General features: G+C 47.4%; 1 protein-coding gene across 4 annotated transcripts in view; it reads right to left on the reverse strand.

The window, feature by feature from the left end:
• ITGA9 (integrin subunit alpha 9) overlaps positions 1–19,381 on the reverse strand; it is a 328,677-nt gene that overhangs the window by 60,987 nt on the left and 248,309 nt on the right. For all 4 annotated transcript variants that reach the window (XM_045536738.1, XM_045536741.1, XM_045536745.1 and 1 more), the window contains 4 exons: positions 10,504–10,590; positions 8,381–8,460; positions 3,602–3,691; positions 1,377–1,485 (listed from right to left, as the gene is read on the reverse strand). In XM_045536738.1, coding sequence (XP_045392694.1) covers positions 1,377–1,485; positions 3,602–3,691; positions 8,381–8,460; positions 10,504–10,590 — 366 coding nt within the window. The remainder of the gene's footprint in view (positions 1–1,376; positions 1,486–3,601; positions 3,692–8,380; positions 8,461–10,503; positions 10,591–19,381) is intronic.

The raw sequence follows: 19,381 nt of genomic DNA on the forward strand, positions 1-19,381 counted from the left end.
CTAGGAGAAGCCACAGGGAAAGAAAATAATAATTATTTGGCCACAGCAGTGAGTGCCAGAGTGGGAAGCCACCCTCTCCATGGGGAAGGAAGGAAGAGGCAGGGCAGAGCTCCGGGCGCTAGAACTGGGTGCTATGAGATGTGATTTCCGGGTTTTGGTGCATTGCGGGCGAGGCGGGCCCACCTCTCCCTTCACTTCATCCGCGTGGCCGGGTTCTGGGCCGCACGGGGCCCAGTCAGTGCCCGATAGGTCCTGGCCCCAGCCCCGCCTCTCCCAGTGCTGGGACCTTCAGCATATCCTTTCTTGTTGGGCCCACATTTCCCTGTATTTTTCGACTGAGGCGGACGCACTGGATGACGCTGAGATCCCCCTGCCTTTACACTCAAACATTCTCAGGTTGAATAGCACTGGCCGGAGAATTCGCATCTAAAACAGCGGTCAGCAAACTATGGCCTGCAGGCCAAATCTGGCCCGATGCCTGCTGTCCCACAGCCCAGGAGCTAAGAATGGTTTTATGTCTTCAAACGACTGGCAAAGAAAATCAAAAGAAGAATAACATTTCATGACATGTGAAAATTATATGAAATTCAAATTTCAGCGTTCATAACTAAAGTTTTATTTCTGTGTTATCTATGGCTGCCTTTGCACCACAGTAGCATAGTTGAATAGTCGCCCCAGAGACGTACGGCCCACAAAGCCTAAAATATTATACTCACCCCATGAAGTCTGCCAGCCCTCAATTAAGAGAAGAAACAGTGTCCTCCAAGAGGCCCACAGTCCGTCCCGAGTGGACATGCGGGAAACGATACCTGTGCGACTGGGGTGAGCCAGCCAGGGCTCAGGGAGGAGCAGCACGCTTCCTCTCACGGGGTTTACACGCGCTCACGCTGCTCTGCTGTCAGAAAATGCACCTCTGAAAGGCCAGTCCCCTGCGGGAGGTGTGGGTTCCTGGCTGAGTCAGCATGACAACCCCAGGAGGAAGAGGACACAGCAAATCCTCTGAGACACCTTTGCCCAGAAGGTGCAGAACAATGAAGAACAGAAAAGGGGTCCTTATGGGACCATTTGGGCTGGGCCTAGGCCTCAACCATCTGGAGGCCCTCCTGGGGAAGACTGATAAACTGACGTTCATCGTGTGCAGTTCTCCTCCCAAGTCTTGAAAAGCAGAGGGGTCTGCACAGCAGAGTACCAGACAGGGGAGGGATTCCTTCTCTGTGTGGTTATGGATCTCACACACACACACACCAGCCAACCAGGCTGGGAAGGGTTTCTCCTGAAAAAAGCCTAGCCCTTTAGCTGTCTTTCAGTAGGAGATCCATCCCATTGGGCCTTTCTGTCATCCCCCAGCGACAGAGGTGGTCTCCAGGGGCAGGTACCTGAAGGGTGACATTGATGGGCTGAAAATGACACTCCAAGTCATCCAGCTGAATGAAGTTGGATGCATCCACAGACTCGCCGTACACGAAGGAGGTTGGAGACGTGATTCTGAAAGAGGAAAGCACGAGATCTGTCATCCCAACCCACAGTCGAGCATCCACAGTCACTGCCGTCCCCGAAACCCAAACATCGGTCTCTGTGGAATCCCGTGTCTCCCAGCAAAGGGTTTCCTTCTGCAAATGCCACTCTCCTTTCCTGTGAAAGGACACAGCCAGACTATGCTTTCTGAACAGACGTCTCTAGCAGTGTCTTCTCACTTCTTGGTCACATCAGTAAGCCACATAGAGAAATATGTAGTGAGATTACATTCATACAATGAGAAGGAAGACTACGATGGCTTTGATTTTTTTAAAAAACTGGATTATAAAAGTACACATTTTCTGTTTTGCCATTTGAAAACCGTTTTATGGATCAAAGAAGAGGATGATAAGCTTTTAAAAATAATTATAAATGAATTATATAGTTGGCATATCAAACCCCATTCTGTGACAAATTCATTAAAAAAAACTCAAATTTTGCCAGACTACCAAGATTACCAGAAATTAGGTATTTGAAAGCTGAGTCTGTTCAATGACAGCATTTTCCCTCAGATTTCAAACAGAGGCTACATAGAGGTAATAAGAATTCAAGCGCAGTTTGTAGCACCGCTTTCAACACTGCTTGTATATGAACATCCCTGAGAAGAAACACAGCTCAGACTGACACTCCCAGACAAATAACAAATTCTAGATGCTAGAAGCCACCCACTTACCTAAACACAACAATGTATGATTTGGGGGACTAAGTCTGAATGGACAGCAACTCATCTATTTTCAATTTAAGTGCATTATTTTTGTAATGTAGCCAGTTCCCAGCGTTATCAGATGGCAAGAACTGTTTTGGATTCCTGACAAGATCAGAGGTGGACTTGTTTGTTTAACTGATGGCTTCATCAGGGGCTGTTAACACCTCACAAAGAGGCCTCCTAAGGCTCAACAACATGATCAAGCCTGTGTGTGGGGGAGTATTTTCTCTTTGTCCCCAAGGATAGGGCTTGGTTCCCGGCGTAATCTCACTGCGCCTCTGATGAGACAAGTAAATAAACTATACAGTTAAAAATAGAGCTGTGAACAGAGGCAAAAATATGCTGTTTTGCAAACATATTCCACCAGTGCCTCGTGTCTAAGAAACACGATCAAAAATGCCAAGAGCCCAGGAGCAGGAAAGCCCAGAGATTCGTCCCGCTGGCTCCCAGCGCACCATGAGTGAGTGCAGGGATGGCTCCTCCCGCAAGGATCGACTTTCCAACTCTAGCCAAGGCCAGGACCCAGAAGCACTTGAAAACTGAAAAATGAGAAACTGTGAACCTCCAGAAAGTTCAGCTTGCATCTGAGTCCAGGGTTCAATGGGTCCTCATTGGATCTAAACTAATTTTGCAAATCTTTTTTCCACTATCAAAGAGGTATGTGCTCTGTTTTCTGAAGCTGGAAACAGGAATTGAGTTCTCATTTTTCCAGGCCGGGGCTTTGGCTGAAAACCAACCCGGGTTGTTTCAGGTCCCCACAGGCCGCAGCCACAGCCCTGCTTTCCAACAATGCCAGCAGCACTGAGTGGCCCTGGACGTCACCCGGACAGATGGTGTGGCTGTCACGATGGTTACCTGCCTGTTCCAGACCATCACAGCATCAGGCGGAGCAGCCTCTGGCTCTACAGAAGGAGTTAACAGGAACGAGCAAAGCCAGTGCTGTGAAGCTAATCAGACAGGCAGCCCTCCTGTGAGCCGGGGCTCGGGACACATCTGGCTGTAACCTCTGGCCCAGAAGCTTTTGGCTGAGATTTTAATCCCAGGAACCACACTGCCTGCTACCATATGGCATTCTAGGTGGGGGTCGGGGGGGTATATGCATATAAAGGTGTACAGAACATTCAAAGAAACGATGGGGCTTAAACTTGTCATCAAACTTCTCTGTTGTCTACCAGGTGGGTGGGTAGCTGGGACAGAGGAGAAAAGGAGTGAGGAGGGCACAAGTCACTGCAGTTAAAGCTTCATTCTGCTTTTCCAGGCTGGGAGGAAGGTGGGGAGGGGCAGAGCCCCTGGCTCCTGGCCCCTACACACGCAAGAGAAGCCCAGTGTTCCACTGGAGGGCACCCCTGCGTTTTGGCAACTCAGGACTGGGCTACTCACCCGGTGATGGATGTGTCCACTTCGTGCATCAACGGCACTGTCAGAATGAGCATGTTGTCATGCAGAGATTCAGAGCGCTCCACGTTGCCACTGTGTGGGGAGAGGAGAATGAATGAACACCGGCCAACGCCAGTTATCTGCAGTGGGCTTTCTTTGCTCCACCTTAGAGTTGAATCTCCAAGGGCAGTCGGCACCTTATTGTCCTCAGTTCTGTTTTTGGTCCCTGTACAGAGTCACAGAGCGCACTCTATTGTCTTAGCTGTGATCCACTCACAAAGATGTGAGAGCAAGGAGTTTATTTGGGAGGCAACCCCAAGAAATACCAGTAGAGAGTGGAGAAGGGAGACAAGGAGGGGATAGAAAATAAAAGGTATGTGACCCAGGAGGGTCATGCTGTAGGCCTCGGGGCTCAGTCTCACTGGGGACTCTGGGACGCAGTGTCCGTCTTCCCAGCTGAGGGCGTGGGAGCCAGGCCTTTATCCACTGGCTCCCAGAGCTGCAGCTGCTGCTGCTGGGAGGGGCCATGAGTTCCCTGGCACCTGCCCTGCCATGCAGGTGAATGGGCTCTGGCCAGAGGAAGCCTGAGCAGGCGCTGGGAGCTAGAAGCTGTCCGGTAGGTGTGTGGGAAAGTGAACGCTGAGGGGTTATGGGTGGGGCACCTGCTGCATGTGCTACTTTTATAAGTGCTTATTCCATGTAAATTGGACCAGTGAAGTTAGAGCACTGCAGCCAAGAGTGGGGTTGCTGGGCCTTAGCAGCTATCTCCCACCTGGAGGGATCACCAATCACCCACGGACAGCCGAGCCCAGGAGAGAGGCCCTGGCCAATCCTGCCACTGCACACATCAGGCACACTCTCGCTACAGACGCTGGCTGCAGCATGTCCACGTAAGGCATCTCCCTCAGGGGAGAAAATTCAGAATGGGGACTCCTGTGAGGCCATTCTGGAAAGGCGACCACAAGGGAGCTGATGCTGTTGAGTGGCTGCTGTGTGCCAGGCACACACTGGCATTTCTCAGCATGATGTCCCTGGGAGCTCAGAGTAGCTCCTGAGGGAGAGGGACCACCCTCCCTTGGGGTGAGGAGCAGCCCAGATAGGTTAGCGAACTTGCACAAGGTCCCGCTGCAAACCAGACAAAGCTGAGATTCCAACCAGCCTGGTCAGACTCTAATCCAGGCTCTTTCCACTGTCATTCTGCCCTTGATACCGGGTTGGGGGGTGAGGGTGGGCAGGAGGAGAAATAAAAGAAGAGAGGAAAAGGGACATAATGAAGAAAGAGAATACCTAGCTTTCTTCTATTATTTTATTAAATTTCAAATATGAACTGTGATTACTATTCCAGGGAAGTGACTGCCTTGGGAAAGGGCATGGCGATTGGGTGCAGGTTGCCGAACCCTGCAGTCACAGCTGGTTACACGAAGTAACCGGGGGATCCCAGCTGAAAGCCGAGTTCACCCCCAGTGGTGGAACATAAGAGTCCCCCAGACCTGCTGCGGTCTGGGTGCAGCTGGTCCTGACCTCTCCCCACCACACCATTCCCTGAACATCTGCAGAGTTCCTGTCTGCTCTGTGCCCTGCCGCTGCCCCTTCCAAGCCCTGCCCCGCTGCCTTCCTCTCCCATCCAGCAAGTACTGAATGGCAACAGCTTAAATAGCTCTCACATCCCCTCTCCTTCTCTCTCCTATTGTTCTGGAACAATGGTGCTGCCCCTGGCTCCTCATCTGTCTTCCGTATGTGGGGTGACATCAGTCCCTCGCTGCGATTTGCAGAAGCAGCAGGATCAGGTGCCCCCATAGCCTCGCTCCCTTGCCCTTCCTTTCCCAGGGGGTAATAAAGCTTCAAGGTCACAGCTGTGGGCAGACCAGAGGCGACCCCCCTGTGGATGGGATGGCACCACCCTGGCCCATTCCCTCCCTGACCCCAGCTTCCTGCCAGGTCTTGCCCTGCCATTTGTTCGGCTGCTGCGGCCGCTGGTGGCTCAGGCCCGACAGTCTCATCTGTCATCGGGTAACTGTTCCAGAATGAGCTAATTTGAAAAGTTGAGATAAAGAGGCCAAACATCAAAAGGCTCCCAGTCATTCCGCAAGCTCGTGAGCTGGATGCTTTCCAGGGGTCTGCAAAGTCAGGCTGGTGGCTGCTGAGAGGAGAGGTCTCGAGAAACTGTTGTGTCTCAATTTTATGTCCTCCTAAATCTACAAGCAGGCAAGAGACCTTCAAAGGGTGGTGACGGAAGAAAGGAACGATTGATATTTTAACTGCAGCTCTCAAGATAAGGAGCTTTAAGGATCCTTCCGTCATGGCGGAGAGTCAAGTGGCATGGGTGCCCTCTGGGGCAGTAAGACCATATTTTTGCCAAAGCCTGAAAAGAAACGAGTGCCTGACGTGTTCTGTTGTGTGCTTAAAAGATAATATGGTCTCCTTAACATTTGTGATTCAAAAAATTAGAAATCCTCATTTACTGAAGTTATAAAAACTGCACCTCTCCTGATGCTAGGCAGCAGTGTCCTGTACACAAGGGGATGTTCTTGAATTCAGTTAGGTTACTGGCATTTTCTTGTGCGCCTAGCACTTAGCACTGCAATTGGTAAATAGTAGGTGCATAATAGATGTTTACTGAGTGAAAACGAGCCCAGCACAGAGTAAGGGATTAGAAATGGTGGCCCCCAGCCTTGGTTACTCATTGGAAGCACTTGACGAGCCCTTTCAAAGATCCCAATGCCCTTGTCTTAGCCCACATCCATGAGGTCAGAATCTCTGGGGCAGAGGAGGCAGGGGTAGTGCTCAAAGCTCCCCAGGCGATGGCAGTGGGCATCCCAAACCATAGCACCACTGCTCCGTGGTGTTACTCCAGCAGATGAATCTTTCAGGACTGTGCTATTTGCTCCCCGCTCTCTCTGACCCCTCTGATTAGCCCCGAATGAGGCTGAGAGGCAGGAAGTTTCTTCCTTTTGACAAGGGCAATCTCTTCCATGCCATGTTCCTTCCCAGGAACATTAGCTGCCCCAGGTGTGGGAGGACGAGGAGAGCACGTTGATGGATCTGCTGGGCAATGGTGAGTTTTCTGTAGGTCCAGGAAGTGGCAGGAGAATGAGAATTTTCCTGTTTGGATGGACATCCCCCCCCTCCACCTCATTAAATTCAACAGTCTCATACTCTGTGGCCAAGGTATTGCACTGCGTCACTCCCCTCCTCAAAACTTTCAGCAGCTCCCACTGCCTTCAGAATGTAGTTCAGACTTTCTGAGGCTACTCTGTCCCCCTGGTCTGGCCCAGATTCCTCCTCCAGCCCCATTGTCCACTGCCTAGCGTTCTCCCCATCCTCCTCCTCAGAAGGCTCGTGAATCCCCTATGCCAGTGCCCACCCCCTACATGGTGTGACACGGCATGTTGCACCATGGACACTCTCACTGCTGTGCATGTGTGGCTTCAGCCTGAAAACAGACTCCTCTCTTTCAATGCCACCTCCCCAGGGAAGCCCTTCTGGATTTGAGCAATGAGAATGGAATCTACTCTTCCTATGCTTTGCGTACCTACCAGATCATAGTCATGTTTTATGTGAACATAAATTATGTGATCTTGAAAATAGTGTGAATAGAAAATAACCAAATCATAAAAAAAAAACCAAAAAAAGAAAAGAATCAAATCTTGTGGACGAGTAAAAAAGTGGCTAAAGAGATGTTATTGGGACAATTGGCATAACTGGAACATGAACCACAGATGAGATAATAGTATCGTGTTGATGTTAAATTTCCTGAATTCTATCAACTATACTATAGTTATTTAAGAGAATAGCTTCATTCTCGAGAATGCACACTGAAGTATTTATGGATCAAGGGGCCTGATTTCTGCAACTTACTTTCAGATGGTATTAAGAACAGAAATTATACATAGAAAGAGAATAACAAACTAGATAAGGCAAAATATTAACATTGGGTGAATCTAGGTAGAGGGTACATAGGAGTTCCTTGCACTAGTTTTGCAACATTTCTGTTAAGTTTAAAGTCATTTCCAAATAAAAATTTAAATGAAAAGGTTGACTTGGGTATCCAACCACCACCCCAATCAAAGCTGTGTCTCCCTAGTCACCCATCTAAATACCTCTGCCTGCATCCAAGCTGTCAACCAAGTGCTACCTAGATGTCCCTTCAAGGCACATATGGACTCTGGCTTGAGAAGGCATCTTGCAACTCCTCAAGGGCCCTCACAGGTACTCGTGGCTACACTGGAGAGGGGCAGGTGTATACTCCTAAGGGGAGAAGTTGCCAACCCACTGTCCCCTTCCCCATCCACCCACTTGGCTTCTAGGACAAGCCCTCTCTTGAGGGGTGTCTCTTGGGGCCTCTGCCAACAGGCTTGGCCAGGCCCTCATGTGCAGGTGTCCTTCCTCCCCATTAAGAGATGCAGTGGCATGTCTACAAGCAGCAGCAGACCCAGCCTGACAATGCACAGAGGACATGTCTGCTCTGGGGAACAACTGGCCACGTGGGAACTGACCAACCATGCGAGCCTGGACCAGGACCTGTCTCTTCTCATCTGTAGAATCATTACCTCTGGCTGACTGGCACTCAGTCCTCCCAGCTCAGTCTGAAGTGGTGGCCGTGCAAGCAGAACCAGGCAGCCACCGTCCCTGGGAGATCCGACTCCACTTTGCACGTGGGGCTTTATCACTGAGTAACCATTTTTCCCACCTCAGCAGCCTGGTCAAAGCATGACCAGCTCATGTCCTTTTCCGGTCCCATAAACCTTTTGTCTTCGAAAAAAGTGTTTAAATCCTCCTTACCTCTGAGCAGTAACAATGAAACTGAGAACGTCCTCTTCCCCAGACAGGTGGCTTGTATCAAAGATCATGCTGAATTCATACTTGGGGAAAAAGGAAACGATATTTGGTATCAGAAGGCATTCCAAACTTACAGGGCATTTGCTGCCATCCTCTGTAGCTTATGACCTCTGGAAGCTCATTTGCATGACAAGCTTTATTTTTCATGTGTATCTTTCTGTCAGCCCAGAGGCACAGCTTTAATGGTGACACCACGCCTGAAGCACACTGTGGCCAGAGCCCCGCTGCTGCTCCTGTTCAGCCACTGAGGTTCTCTTTAGAAGTGATGCATTTGCGCTCTTAACCAGAACTTGCTAAATTTCACTTGCACACCATCATCTCAATTTTTGCCACATCTGCAAATCATAACACCTGCGATATTTGCTTCATATTTGTGTTGCCTCCCTCTTCTAGTTTAAAGATTATTTTAAAAGGACAATTTATATTACCAGCGTAGATGGGAATCCAGGATCACTTGCCCAAAAGAGAAAGTAGTCATAAATACAATGAAAACAGAGCAATCATGAATTCTGTTGCCTGCTAAAGCCTCTGAGCCTAAGATTTGCTCTATCTTTGCTAAAAATGGAGATTGGCTAGTGATAGGGAGGTGTTAAAGATGTGTTAGCACCATTGCAAACTTGGGGACTTTCTCCTGCATGTGGTTAGGACTGACAGTGTTGAAACATACTATGGGCTGAATGTTTGTGTTTCCCCCAAATTCATGTGTTGAAGCCTTAGCCCCCACTGTGATGGTATTTGGAGGTGGGGGCCCTCATGATGGGATTAATGGCCTTGTTAGAAGAGAAGACAAAGATCTCTCTCTCTCTCCATGTGCACTCACCAGGGAAAGGCCATGTGAGCACAAATAGAGAAGGGGCTGTCTACAAACCAGGAAGAGAGAGCCCTCACCAGGAACCGCCTCTGCCAGGACCTTGATCTTGGACTTCCCAGCCTTCAGAACTGATAGAAATAAACGTCTGTTGTTTAAGCCACCCAGCCTGTGGTAATCTGTTATGGAAGCCTGAGCTGACTAAGGCCAAAAGGTAGTAACTTTCTCATCTCTAGAGTCAATGTTGTTTAGTGCTGTGTCTGTGTATTGCCCAAGATAATCTCATGAACCACCTAAAATCATCTTAGTGCACCACCCCAGTGGTGAGCGTCCTGTGATTTGGGGAACACTTCCCTAAGCAAATGGTTTTCACCACGTACGTGTCAGGCATGTGTGGGAATGTGAGAGGAATGCTTGGGTAGGGGTTGTAGAACCAGGCTCTATCATAAACTGACTATGTGATCTTGGTCAAGACAGTTAATCCCTTTGCATTTCAATAAAAACAGATGGTGGGACAAAATGGTTCTTAAATTCCATCAAGCTCTGAGAGCCTATGACTTCTTTGATATCTAAATATTTGGGTTCCATTATGGTGAATCCTAGGCAATGGTCTGACTTTTGCAACACTGGGTTCTACTGAACTGAATGCTTCCTGAAAGCAAAAGCAATGGATAGCAGACCACTACATTAGACCATGGTTTATACTATAGAATATGTTGTACCACACTATTGTCTGAGCTTAGAAAATTTGTCTCCTTTTAAATGCCAAAGTGACCGTAATCTCTTTTATTTCTTTTAAAAAATGCAGTAGAATACAGTTATTTACCTTTTGAGAATCTTGCGAGGTCTCTTCAGAAAACTATCAGTGCCCAGGGGAGTGATGAGGTCAGGACTGTAAGTCACCAGCCCAGACCTCATCTCTTCCAGAGCTGTCTCGGGGACTCAAAGAGGCATAGAGTGTCTCAGGAAAAGCATTTTAGGAATGCCAACCAAATGTTGCTTGCCAAAGTGCACAGGCCATGGTGTGTCTTCACATTTGGGGTATGTCATGTGGGTCAAAGATGAATACCATGTGACCGTGGCCCCTCTGGTATACACCTTGGTGTATACCACCAGGGACAGGAGTGTGGCAGGGCTTTGGTGGCCACCCCAGCTGCTGCAGGAGGCAGGGGTGTGGGAGGAAACCTCCTCAGGGGAGGCAGCTGTGGAGTCGGTGGCTGGTGGGAAGGGGTGGGGGCCTGCCGCCTCTGTCCCTTACCTTCGACTTTGACCTCATGAAAGGAAATCCCACGCTGCATTTGAGGAAGTCCAATTCCAGCAGCTCACAGGAAATTCCCATCTCCTCCTGAAAGAGAAAAAGCACCAACAGATGGGCCAGCTGAACGCGAAGCAGATGTGCGGGAGTGGCCCCAGTGAGGTAGGCGAGTCCTTTAGAGCTGCCTCAGACAGCAGTCGCGGTGGGACAAGGAGCCGCCTGACCAGACCAAGTCCCCGTCCTACCCTGCCTGCTGGCCTTTCCCCTGGCTCCCTGGGAAGGCAGGTGCAGAGGATAAAACCACTCTTTATTCTTAACTAATGCTTTGTATCCAAACCCTGGGGCTGTCCTGGTGAACTGGGCTAGGCACTGGTGAGCTGCAGGCCTCCTAAGATTTGCATTAAAAGGCAATGAAGTCTTCTTTCTGGTCCCTTTCCCCTAAGCCCACATTCTAATCCTGCATTTCAAAATTCTGGTAGTTTAGGAAAGACAAACTAAGAAAATCACACCAAGAAAAGAGAGGGCTTCTTTCTAAATCCTGAAGCAAGGAGGGCTGAGTTGCCCCCCTGCAAGTCTTCCCAGGGTGGGGTGTGGGTGAGCAGAGGTTTCCAAGTATAGCTGGGCCAGGCTGAACTCTGCACACAATGAGCTGCTTTGGAGAACCAGGAGAGAGGGGCTGCAGAGAGCTGCTGCCTTCCACCCAGGCATGTGGCTTCCAATTAAGGTCAAAGGAGAGCCAGGAGGCTCTTCACAACCCACAGGGCCTCTGAGTCACTAGAGCCAGACCAAGACTTCCAAGGAGAAATGGTATGTTTACAGATGTTGGAGAAGGCACAGAGGTTCCCCAATTTCCAAGACCCATATCTCAGCTCAGGCCAACAATTCTAGTCCTTTAGATAGGCAGAATGAAATTTTTTTATTGTGCATCCAGTCAGTAAAAGTATGTGAGCATTTACCACATTATGTCTATCTAAATTATATACATATTCTATTCTGATATATCATGAACATTATCAAACACAAAAAATGGAAATGACAAAAGATAATAGCTAATCTATGGGGTTAGAAGTCAAGACAGTAATTGGGGAGATAGTAAGTGGAAGGGATTTCCTGGAGTGCTGGAATGTTCTCTTTCTTGATTTGGGTGGTGGTCATACAGGTGTGACCTTTTTGTGAAAGTTCATTGAGCTAAGGACTCAATGACTTGTGTACTTTAGTCAGTCTATTAAACATCAATACAACTTTATTTAGAAAATAGCAACAAAAAATAAAAAAATCCCAAAATACAACGAACCAGAAGATTGGCAATACATAAATATAAACCAAACTCTAGTATATCTTTTCAGCATGCAATCCTGGAGATAACTGTTCTCAGCGATTACAAGTTTTCTAACAACTCTCCAGACTCTTAGCCAGCATCGTCATGCGGAGACCCAGGATCACCTGCACTGGTATCACCTTGGGAGCCTCTTTAAAAATGCAGATTCCTGGCCAGGAGCGGTGGCCCACGTCTGTGATCCTAGCACTTTGGGAGGCTGAGGCAGGAGGATCACTTGAGCCCAGGAGTTTGAGATTACAGTTAGTTATGACGATGTCAGTGCACTCTTTTGACACAAGACTCTGTCTCAAAAAATGCAGATTCCTGGGCTACACCCAGTTGACTGAGCAGACTCAGGGGTTGCAGGGTCTGGGGTGAGCACTTTCAATAAACGGAAGTGATAACATAAGTGATCCCACTGTGCAATAACGTCTAGGAGCCACTGCGATGAGATTTCCTTTCTTCAGTCCCTTCTACAGGCTGCCAGAGGAACCTTCTTAACACATGTGTCTCTACCACCAACAGAATATAGTTCCAAATCCTAATTCTGGCTTCCATTTCAGCCCACACTTTTCTGTTATTATTCCTCTACCCCCTGCCCCACGGCATATGCACGTTACTATTCTACAAACGCTCTCTGCCTGCCATCATTTCTGCACCTCTGTTTAAGCAGTGCTGCCAGGAACACCTTGCCTCAGCCCTTCCCCCCAGGTTTGCCTCCTCCATCTTGCCTCCAAACACTCACGGGACATACGTTCACATGTGCGATATGAAACAGCATAGGATTCAGAGAGGACCCTGAGTGCCACTGGGGAGCTGTTGTCACGTCACATACTGAATTCAGCACTGAGGATAGTCCCTGTTCTTGTAGAGCTCAGAGCTTAGAAGGGGAGACCTCCCAGCGGAGAAACAGACATTGACATGGCAGTGTGATGCAGTGTGAGGGCTGCTCTTGCAACTTAGAGAATAGGCACTGGCAATTTCAATAAGGAAAGCAGAGATTAATTCTTCAAATGCTGTCTCAACACCTACATGTCCCAAAGACTGGCACTAATGATTCACCATGGGTGGCCTCTTGCCTTCATTCTCTTCCCCATATTCCTCCTGCCAAAAACAAAGCCCACATTGGGCCCAAGTAGACACAGTGAGCCCAGGTCTAGGGTGAGCTTAGCTCTCTTGGTTTCCCTGGGACAGTCCTGGTGCATGTCTGTCATCCCGGTGTAATTACTCTCAAGAGTGTCCCAGCACATGCCTGTGTGTGTGCACACGCATGCATGTGCATACACACACATACATATATATATCTCACACAATTACCCAACCCAGTTCTCAATGCCTCTTGTAATGTTCAGTACCTCACTGGAATCCCTTTCAAACCAGGAGAGCGGTTCTACCTTTAAGTTAAAGGCTTAGCTGTTCCTGAAGTAAAGACTTATTTGTCCTGAAGACTTCTTCAGTTTTTGCACGTAGGTGAAAGAATGACTATGGCTTCAAAAATTTACTTTGGAAATTGAGGGGACCTCAGTTTACTTAGCTTTGACCCAAGACAACTGCATTTGTTATCATTCAAGAGCTTCCTAATTAACTTCTTTTTGTTAATTCCAAAGTGCTAGAAAATAACGTTTAAACCAGCATTTATTTCATTATTCCAAGTCTCTCTTCCACCCTACTCCGTCAAATAAAAATTGTAAAATTCTGGCTGGATCTTGGTGAGGACAAGCAAAAAGAGTGAAAACCAAAGACATCATTTCTAGGAAGAAGAGAGTGGAGCATGAGCTTCACAACTCGTGCTCCCAGAACGGCTCTACACGAAGGGATGTCATGGATTACCCTTCTGCCGAGTGTCAGCACCAACACGGCCATTTAAACTCTTTTGGCCCTGGCCAAAAGTCTTCAGTTCTGTACCCCTCTCCTAGCACAGCTGTGATTTCCAAGGAGGCACAGAGGCGTGTCAGAGCAAACATGGTGACTCCCTGTGTGGATGGTGCTAGTGCACCACCCATAACTCCTTTAGGGGATGGGTACCACAGTCGCTTTCCCTGGGACCTTATAATGCCCTCCCCAACAAGCATTCTGCAGTTTCTGATTGACACGGGTACCAAAGGATGCCGCCTTTGCCTCAAGGTGGGATCAACTTTGTTGCACAATTCATGTCCCAGAGCTCCCCGTGGGATTGGGCTGAAGCGACTGCAGCTGAGACTGAAAGGGGCAGCCTTACAAAAATAACAGCAAAATACCTAATCCTACAATTTCCCCAGGAACAGCTGAAGATCGATCCTATGAGTTCTCTCACTAACAGGTACCCTGCAGGAGTTCTGCTTTGCACAATTTCTGAAGAAAGCTGAGTGGACGGAAAAGAGATGTAAATCTCTCTCTTTCAAAGTTGTTTTTTTTTGAGAATCTGCTTTTACAGAGTTCCTGAGTAAACAGCAGAAGAACAAGCTACAGCGTCAACCATATCTCGAAGGCAGGGTCACATCTCCTGTGATAATCCCTTCCACAAGGAAGGACAGGAAACCAAGTCTTGGACATTGACATCCTTGTAGTTTTTGTTGTCAACCAACAACCATCTATTTTTTTCTCTTCATCTCCCTTAAAGTCAGCGAGGCACTTGGCCTCACTGCTGGCGTCTCCCTTCTCTTTCTTTGGGATGCCACGCCATCTCTCTGCTCTCTTTCCTTCCCCTCTCTTTTCTCTCTCTCTCCCCTAAGAAGATAAAATAAACTTTTTTACTTTCATATCTTAATTTCTGCATGAGAAATCTTTCTCCACTCGCACCGTGAGCACCTACTAGCCTTTTCACCCCAACAAGACCACAGCCCAGTTGGCTCCCTTCACTCCTCTTCCCTCAAGAACATGCCCCAATAAATCACTCTCCATTCTCAGGTGCTGCTTCTGGCGAGCCTGACCTCAGGTGATACCCTTCACCAATGAGGCTCCTGGCACTGAAAGCCACTGGGGCGTGCTGGGCATTGCTCCTAAGTGGGGAGAAGCAATGGAAGGAGAATACCCACACGTTTATAAATCTTGTTTAAATCCATGCTGAGGAAGAGAAAACTGTCCTAACTGCAGTTCATAAAATCTGCAAGGCTCCCTGCTGTCAGGGGAGCACTTCACCTCAAGGCAACACCAGTAGCCCCTTTATCCTCTGGTTTCAGGTCATGCCCAGGGCGTAACTTTAAGAAACAGGGTCATTATGGAGCCATGTACCTGCCTGGCAGCCAGACGGACACCCTATTCACAGAAAGACCCAGAATTTTAAAACACTTTTAAATTAAAAAAAAATCAAATTCAATTAAAAAATCAATTTAGGGGAGAGGTGGCTAAACTAAGCTGTCAGCTGTCTACAGGCAACATGTCAGCGGATGGTGCTTTGGTGAGGGGTTGTTTATTACCTTTGCCAGGCATTTGGTACCCACTAGGAGGTATGCGGAGAGATTCCAGGGATCAGGCTTCTCCTCTGCTCTAGTTCCTTCCATGTTCCAATCATCATTTGCAGTGACTTTAACTTAGAGAACTTAACTTGAGCATTTTTTACAAGACTCTCAGCTGTCTGGGGATATGGACCAGCGAACAAACTGACTGTCTGTCCAATGTCCTTGATTGCCAGACAGTGAAGACATCTGATTATTGGATTCAAACACAATGCAAATCTACTACAGAGTAAGGCTGAAATGTTCCTGCAAAAGGCACAGGCTTTCATGAAGTCAACGAAAGTGATGTTGAAAAACTGGTCAAAGCACTGCAAAGCCACTGATAAATCTGGGTTGGCAGAGTTAGATCAGTTAACGGTCTAGAAGTCAAAATTATCCTTGATAACACTTTAAGATGTTTCAGAACACAAAGATTTAAACAAGAAAGATCTAGAGAAGCCCTTGGGAAAAACAGATTGTCATAAAAATGATACTTTTGTGACTGTATTTAAAAAAGGCAAAATATGAAACATAGGATGTTCTCCATTGATACAGGAGGCAAATTCACATCCAAAAGCTGCCTATCCAGCACTCCATCCCTTCTTTTGTTTCAGAAATTAGGACCCTATTATTTTACAGAAAATAATAAAGCAAATAAGCTTTTGCCTTGAGTCTAAGATATCTTTGACAATACATTTACAATGGTATAAGTGCTGTTAAATGTGGGATAAAATAAACCTATTTTCATAATTTTTAATTTCATTTTTCAAGCAAAGTCTCAATCAAAACTTTAAAAATCATTTTTATGAAGAAATTTGGACTCTATTTCAAGAGGATTCACATAACTGGCCTTTTCTCCAGTCCTGCTTTTCCTTGGCTGGCAAGCAAAACACTATCAGAGCTTCTCCTAGGAGATTACAGGGCATTCAATTTAAATTTTATACCAACATACAGATGGTCCCCGACTTATGATGGTTCTACTTAAGATTTTTCGACTTTCCAATGGTGCAAAAATGATAGGCATTCAACGGAAAGCGGTAGAAAGTGGTAGGATACTCTTGCGATGCTGGGCAGGGGCAGTGAGCCGCAGCTCCCAGCCAGCCACACGATCACCAGGGCAAACAACGGGTGCCCTGAAGTGTACTATGTTGCTAGATGAATTTGCCCAACTGTAGGCTAATGTAAATGTTCTGAGCACATTTAAGGCAGGCTAGGCTAAGCTATGATGCTCAGTAGGTTAGGTGTATTAAATGCATTTTCGACATATTTTGAACTTATGGTGGGTTTATTAGGATGTAACCCCGTTGTCAGTCGAGGAACATCTGTACATTAGTCTCAGGATCAGGAAATCATCAGTTAACATTTAAGAAACCCCATAATGAAAAGCACACTTGGTTTGTACATACTCATTTCTATATTCTCAGTGCCTGGCTCCGAGCCTGGCACTTAGTAGCTCCTGAATTTGCATTTATTAAATGAACAGGCCTTGGCTTTGGGGGATTCAGATGAAGGCACTGCAAGAGGAAGCTCTTTTGCTGGTCTGCCTGGCATGAGAGATGCTTGCCTTGGCAAAGACCTTCTCTTTTCCAGACATACCTCGGCTGTCCCAGCCCCGGGAGCTTGGCCAGTAGAGCCAGGCTCCAGCTGTGTTTGTAACATGCGGTGGTTAGAATTGGACAATGAAGTTAGCAAGCCTCTTTGGCCTTTGGGCTCCTTCCGCCCAACCATGCAAGCATTATGATTTCAGTCTGGAGTAGGGCCTTACTTGCCCACCAATGCAGCGCTCTTTGGGAACAGAAAATCTGTGAGGTCAGGGACAGGTCTATGCTCAGTGCCGGGTAAAGTTTGATGTCTGACTTCCCATTTTCTAGCTCCCATGTGTGTTTGTCAAACTGAAGACGACCCTCATGTGTGCATGTCTGGCTGTCAGTCTGGTAGTTTCATGTTCCTCTCAGAGCTTTTCCTACTTGCAGGCACAGCAAGTGTGACCCCTGGGAGCTGGTAAATGAGGCCTTTACTTTAACTCACTTAATTTAGAATTCAGGTAAATTTTGGAAGTGCTTCATCCCAAACTCCGTAATCAACTGCAGAGTCAGAGGTGAGCAGGGGTTCTCAATAACCCGGTCGAGTGAATTAACAGAGAGAGAATTTATTCCCAGAAAGACTTACTGGCTCTACTCCACGACGAGTCAGCCCGGGCCTCACCAGTGGAGTCCTATTCCCAGAGAGACTTCTTTGGGGACAGGGCCCATGAAATTCCTACCCACGAAGAAAAGCACGTGGGCTTGCAGCATACAAAGTATACAGACTTTGGCGCTGGTGTCTCAGTTTTGATTACTGGCTCACATATGTACCAGCTATGTGCTGTCAGACAAATTAACCATCCTTTCTACAAGCCTCCTGTTTCTCACCTGTAAAATGAAGTCATAACACCTGCCTCACAGGACTGTTGCTGGACTGCCAGTGCAGATGGGCATAGGATGGAGTACACAGATGGCGCCCACTCAGCAATAGCTTACTGTGGGCCAGGCAGTGCTTTAAATCCATTATCTCAGGACTCTGTGCAGTAGCTTCTCTTTTTATTACCATTTTACAAGGAGGAACACAAAAGAAGTTATATTGCTTGTGCAGGGTTTCCCAGCTGGCAAGTGATGCAGCCAGGATTTGAGCTAGGCATATCCCTTCCCCCAAACTATGCTTATAACTGTTCCTCTGCATGTTCTGCCTAAATGTTAACTTCCTTCTCCTGACCCAACTCCCCAGCATATCTCGCTATGGAACACTACATGGTGCTCCAAATTTGTGTACGTATACGTGTGGGGAAAAGACTTGTCATTTGAACACTTTATAAATTATAGACTTCAGATGTCAAGACATGCTCTTCCATTGTGCCAGATCCGCACACTATCTTGTCTCCGATTGCTCAGGCCCTGAGTATACATTGTTTGCTGAGGGCTTAACATGGTTAGTCCACAAATCAGAACAAACACAAGTCATTGTACTCTTGAGTCAAGAGCAGTACATGGTGCATAACTACAACAACATGGATCTCCCATTGGAATGATGCCACATGGGCAAGCACTCCTGCTGACAGCCACTCTAGGGGCAGGTGGGTGCTCATTGAACACAGTGATGCAAAGAGTCCCTGAGCAGAGATGCAGAGGGCCAACTGTTTTATTGATCCCATGGTCAAACTTTTCAAAGAGACCCCCCAGGACAAATGTAGTCAATCCGTCAACAATCATGGAGCATTGGAGGCAGATGGGATCCAAGAAGTCATAGTGAGGATGCTTTTCTCTGTATCCAAAATGTTGACAACCTGAAGATCAAGTATAAACCTTCCTAGGGTCTTAAGATACTCAAAGGTTCCCTTGGAGAGGACTTACACGTCATCCATCTATACCTTCACTGACTTATCAATCATCTAACAAGCAACTATGAAATGTCAGACACAGAACAGGGAAGCAGAATCCGAATGAAAGATAAGAAAGATTTCTATCTTTGAGGAGACAGCATTTAGTGAGAAATAAATACTCTAAATTAATGCATTTTAATACACAGGGAAAGACCATGGGTTTAATATGAGCCAGGCTACAATATGCTCCAAGAACTCATAGTCGGGCACCACCTTCTTTGCTTTCTTTGTAAATAAAAAAGTAAATAAACCAAAAAGGTAACTCCAGGGTTGGTCTTTAAAGAATAAGAATGTTTCTCATTTGGGTAGAGCACTGTGCTGGGAGAGGCAGTGACAGGGGACATGGTAGGAGAAGGGGTGAAATGGAGGGAGTAGGCATTTCAGGACAAGGCTTAGCACAGGGTAGCATCGAGAGGGAAGGCAGCAGGGCAAGTGGCGGCTGTATGCTCAGAGGCTGCCAGGCATCCCCTGTCTTGATGTGAGCCCGTGGCTTCCGGCTACACGGGCTCTGAGGCCAGCTTTCGAATGATACAGTATGAGCAGCAGATCGAGCTGTGAAGAATGTCCATCCTCTGCTCATGGGAGAACATGGGAGTCAGAAGGCCGATGTGTTCATTTGCAATCAGTGATACAGCCGCTCTGTGCAACATGGGGCTCCCATCAGCAGGGCCTGAGAATTCCTGCCCTAGAGGCCAACAAAGGAAGGCAATTGCAATCAGAAGATTGCGTGGTGTC

This window comes from Lemur catta, chromosome 1, assembly GCF_020740605.2.
Source record: "Lemur catta isolate mLemCat1 chromosome 1, mLemCat1.pri, whole genome shotgun sequence".
NCBI classification, from domain to species: Eukaryota; Metazoa; Chordata; class Mammalia; order Primates; family Lemuridae; genus Lemur; species Lemur catta.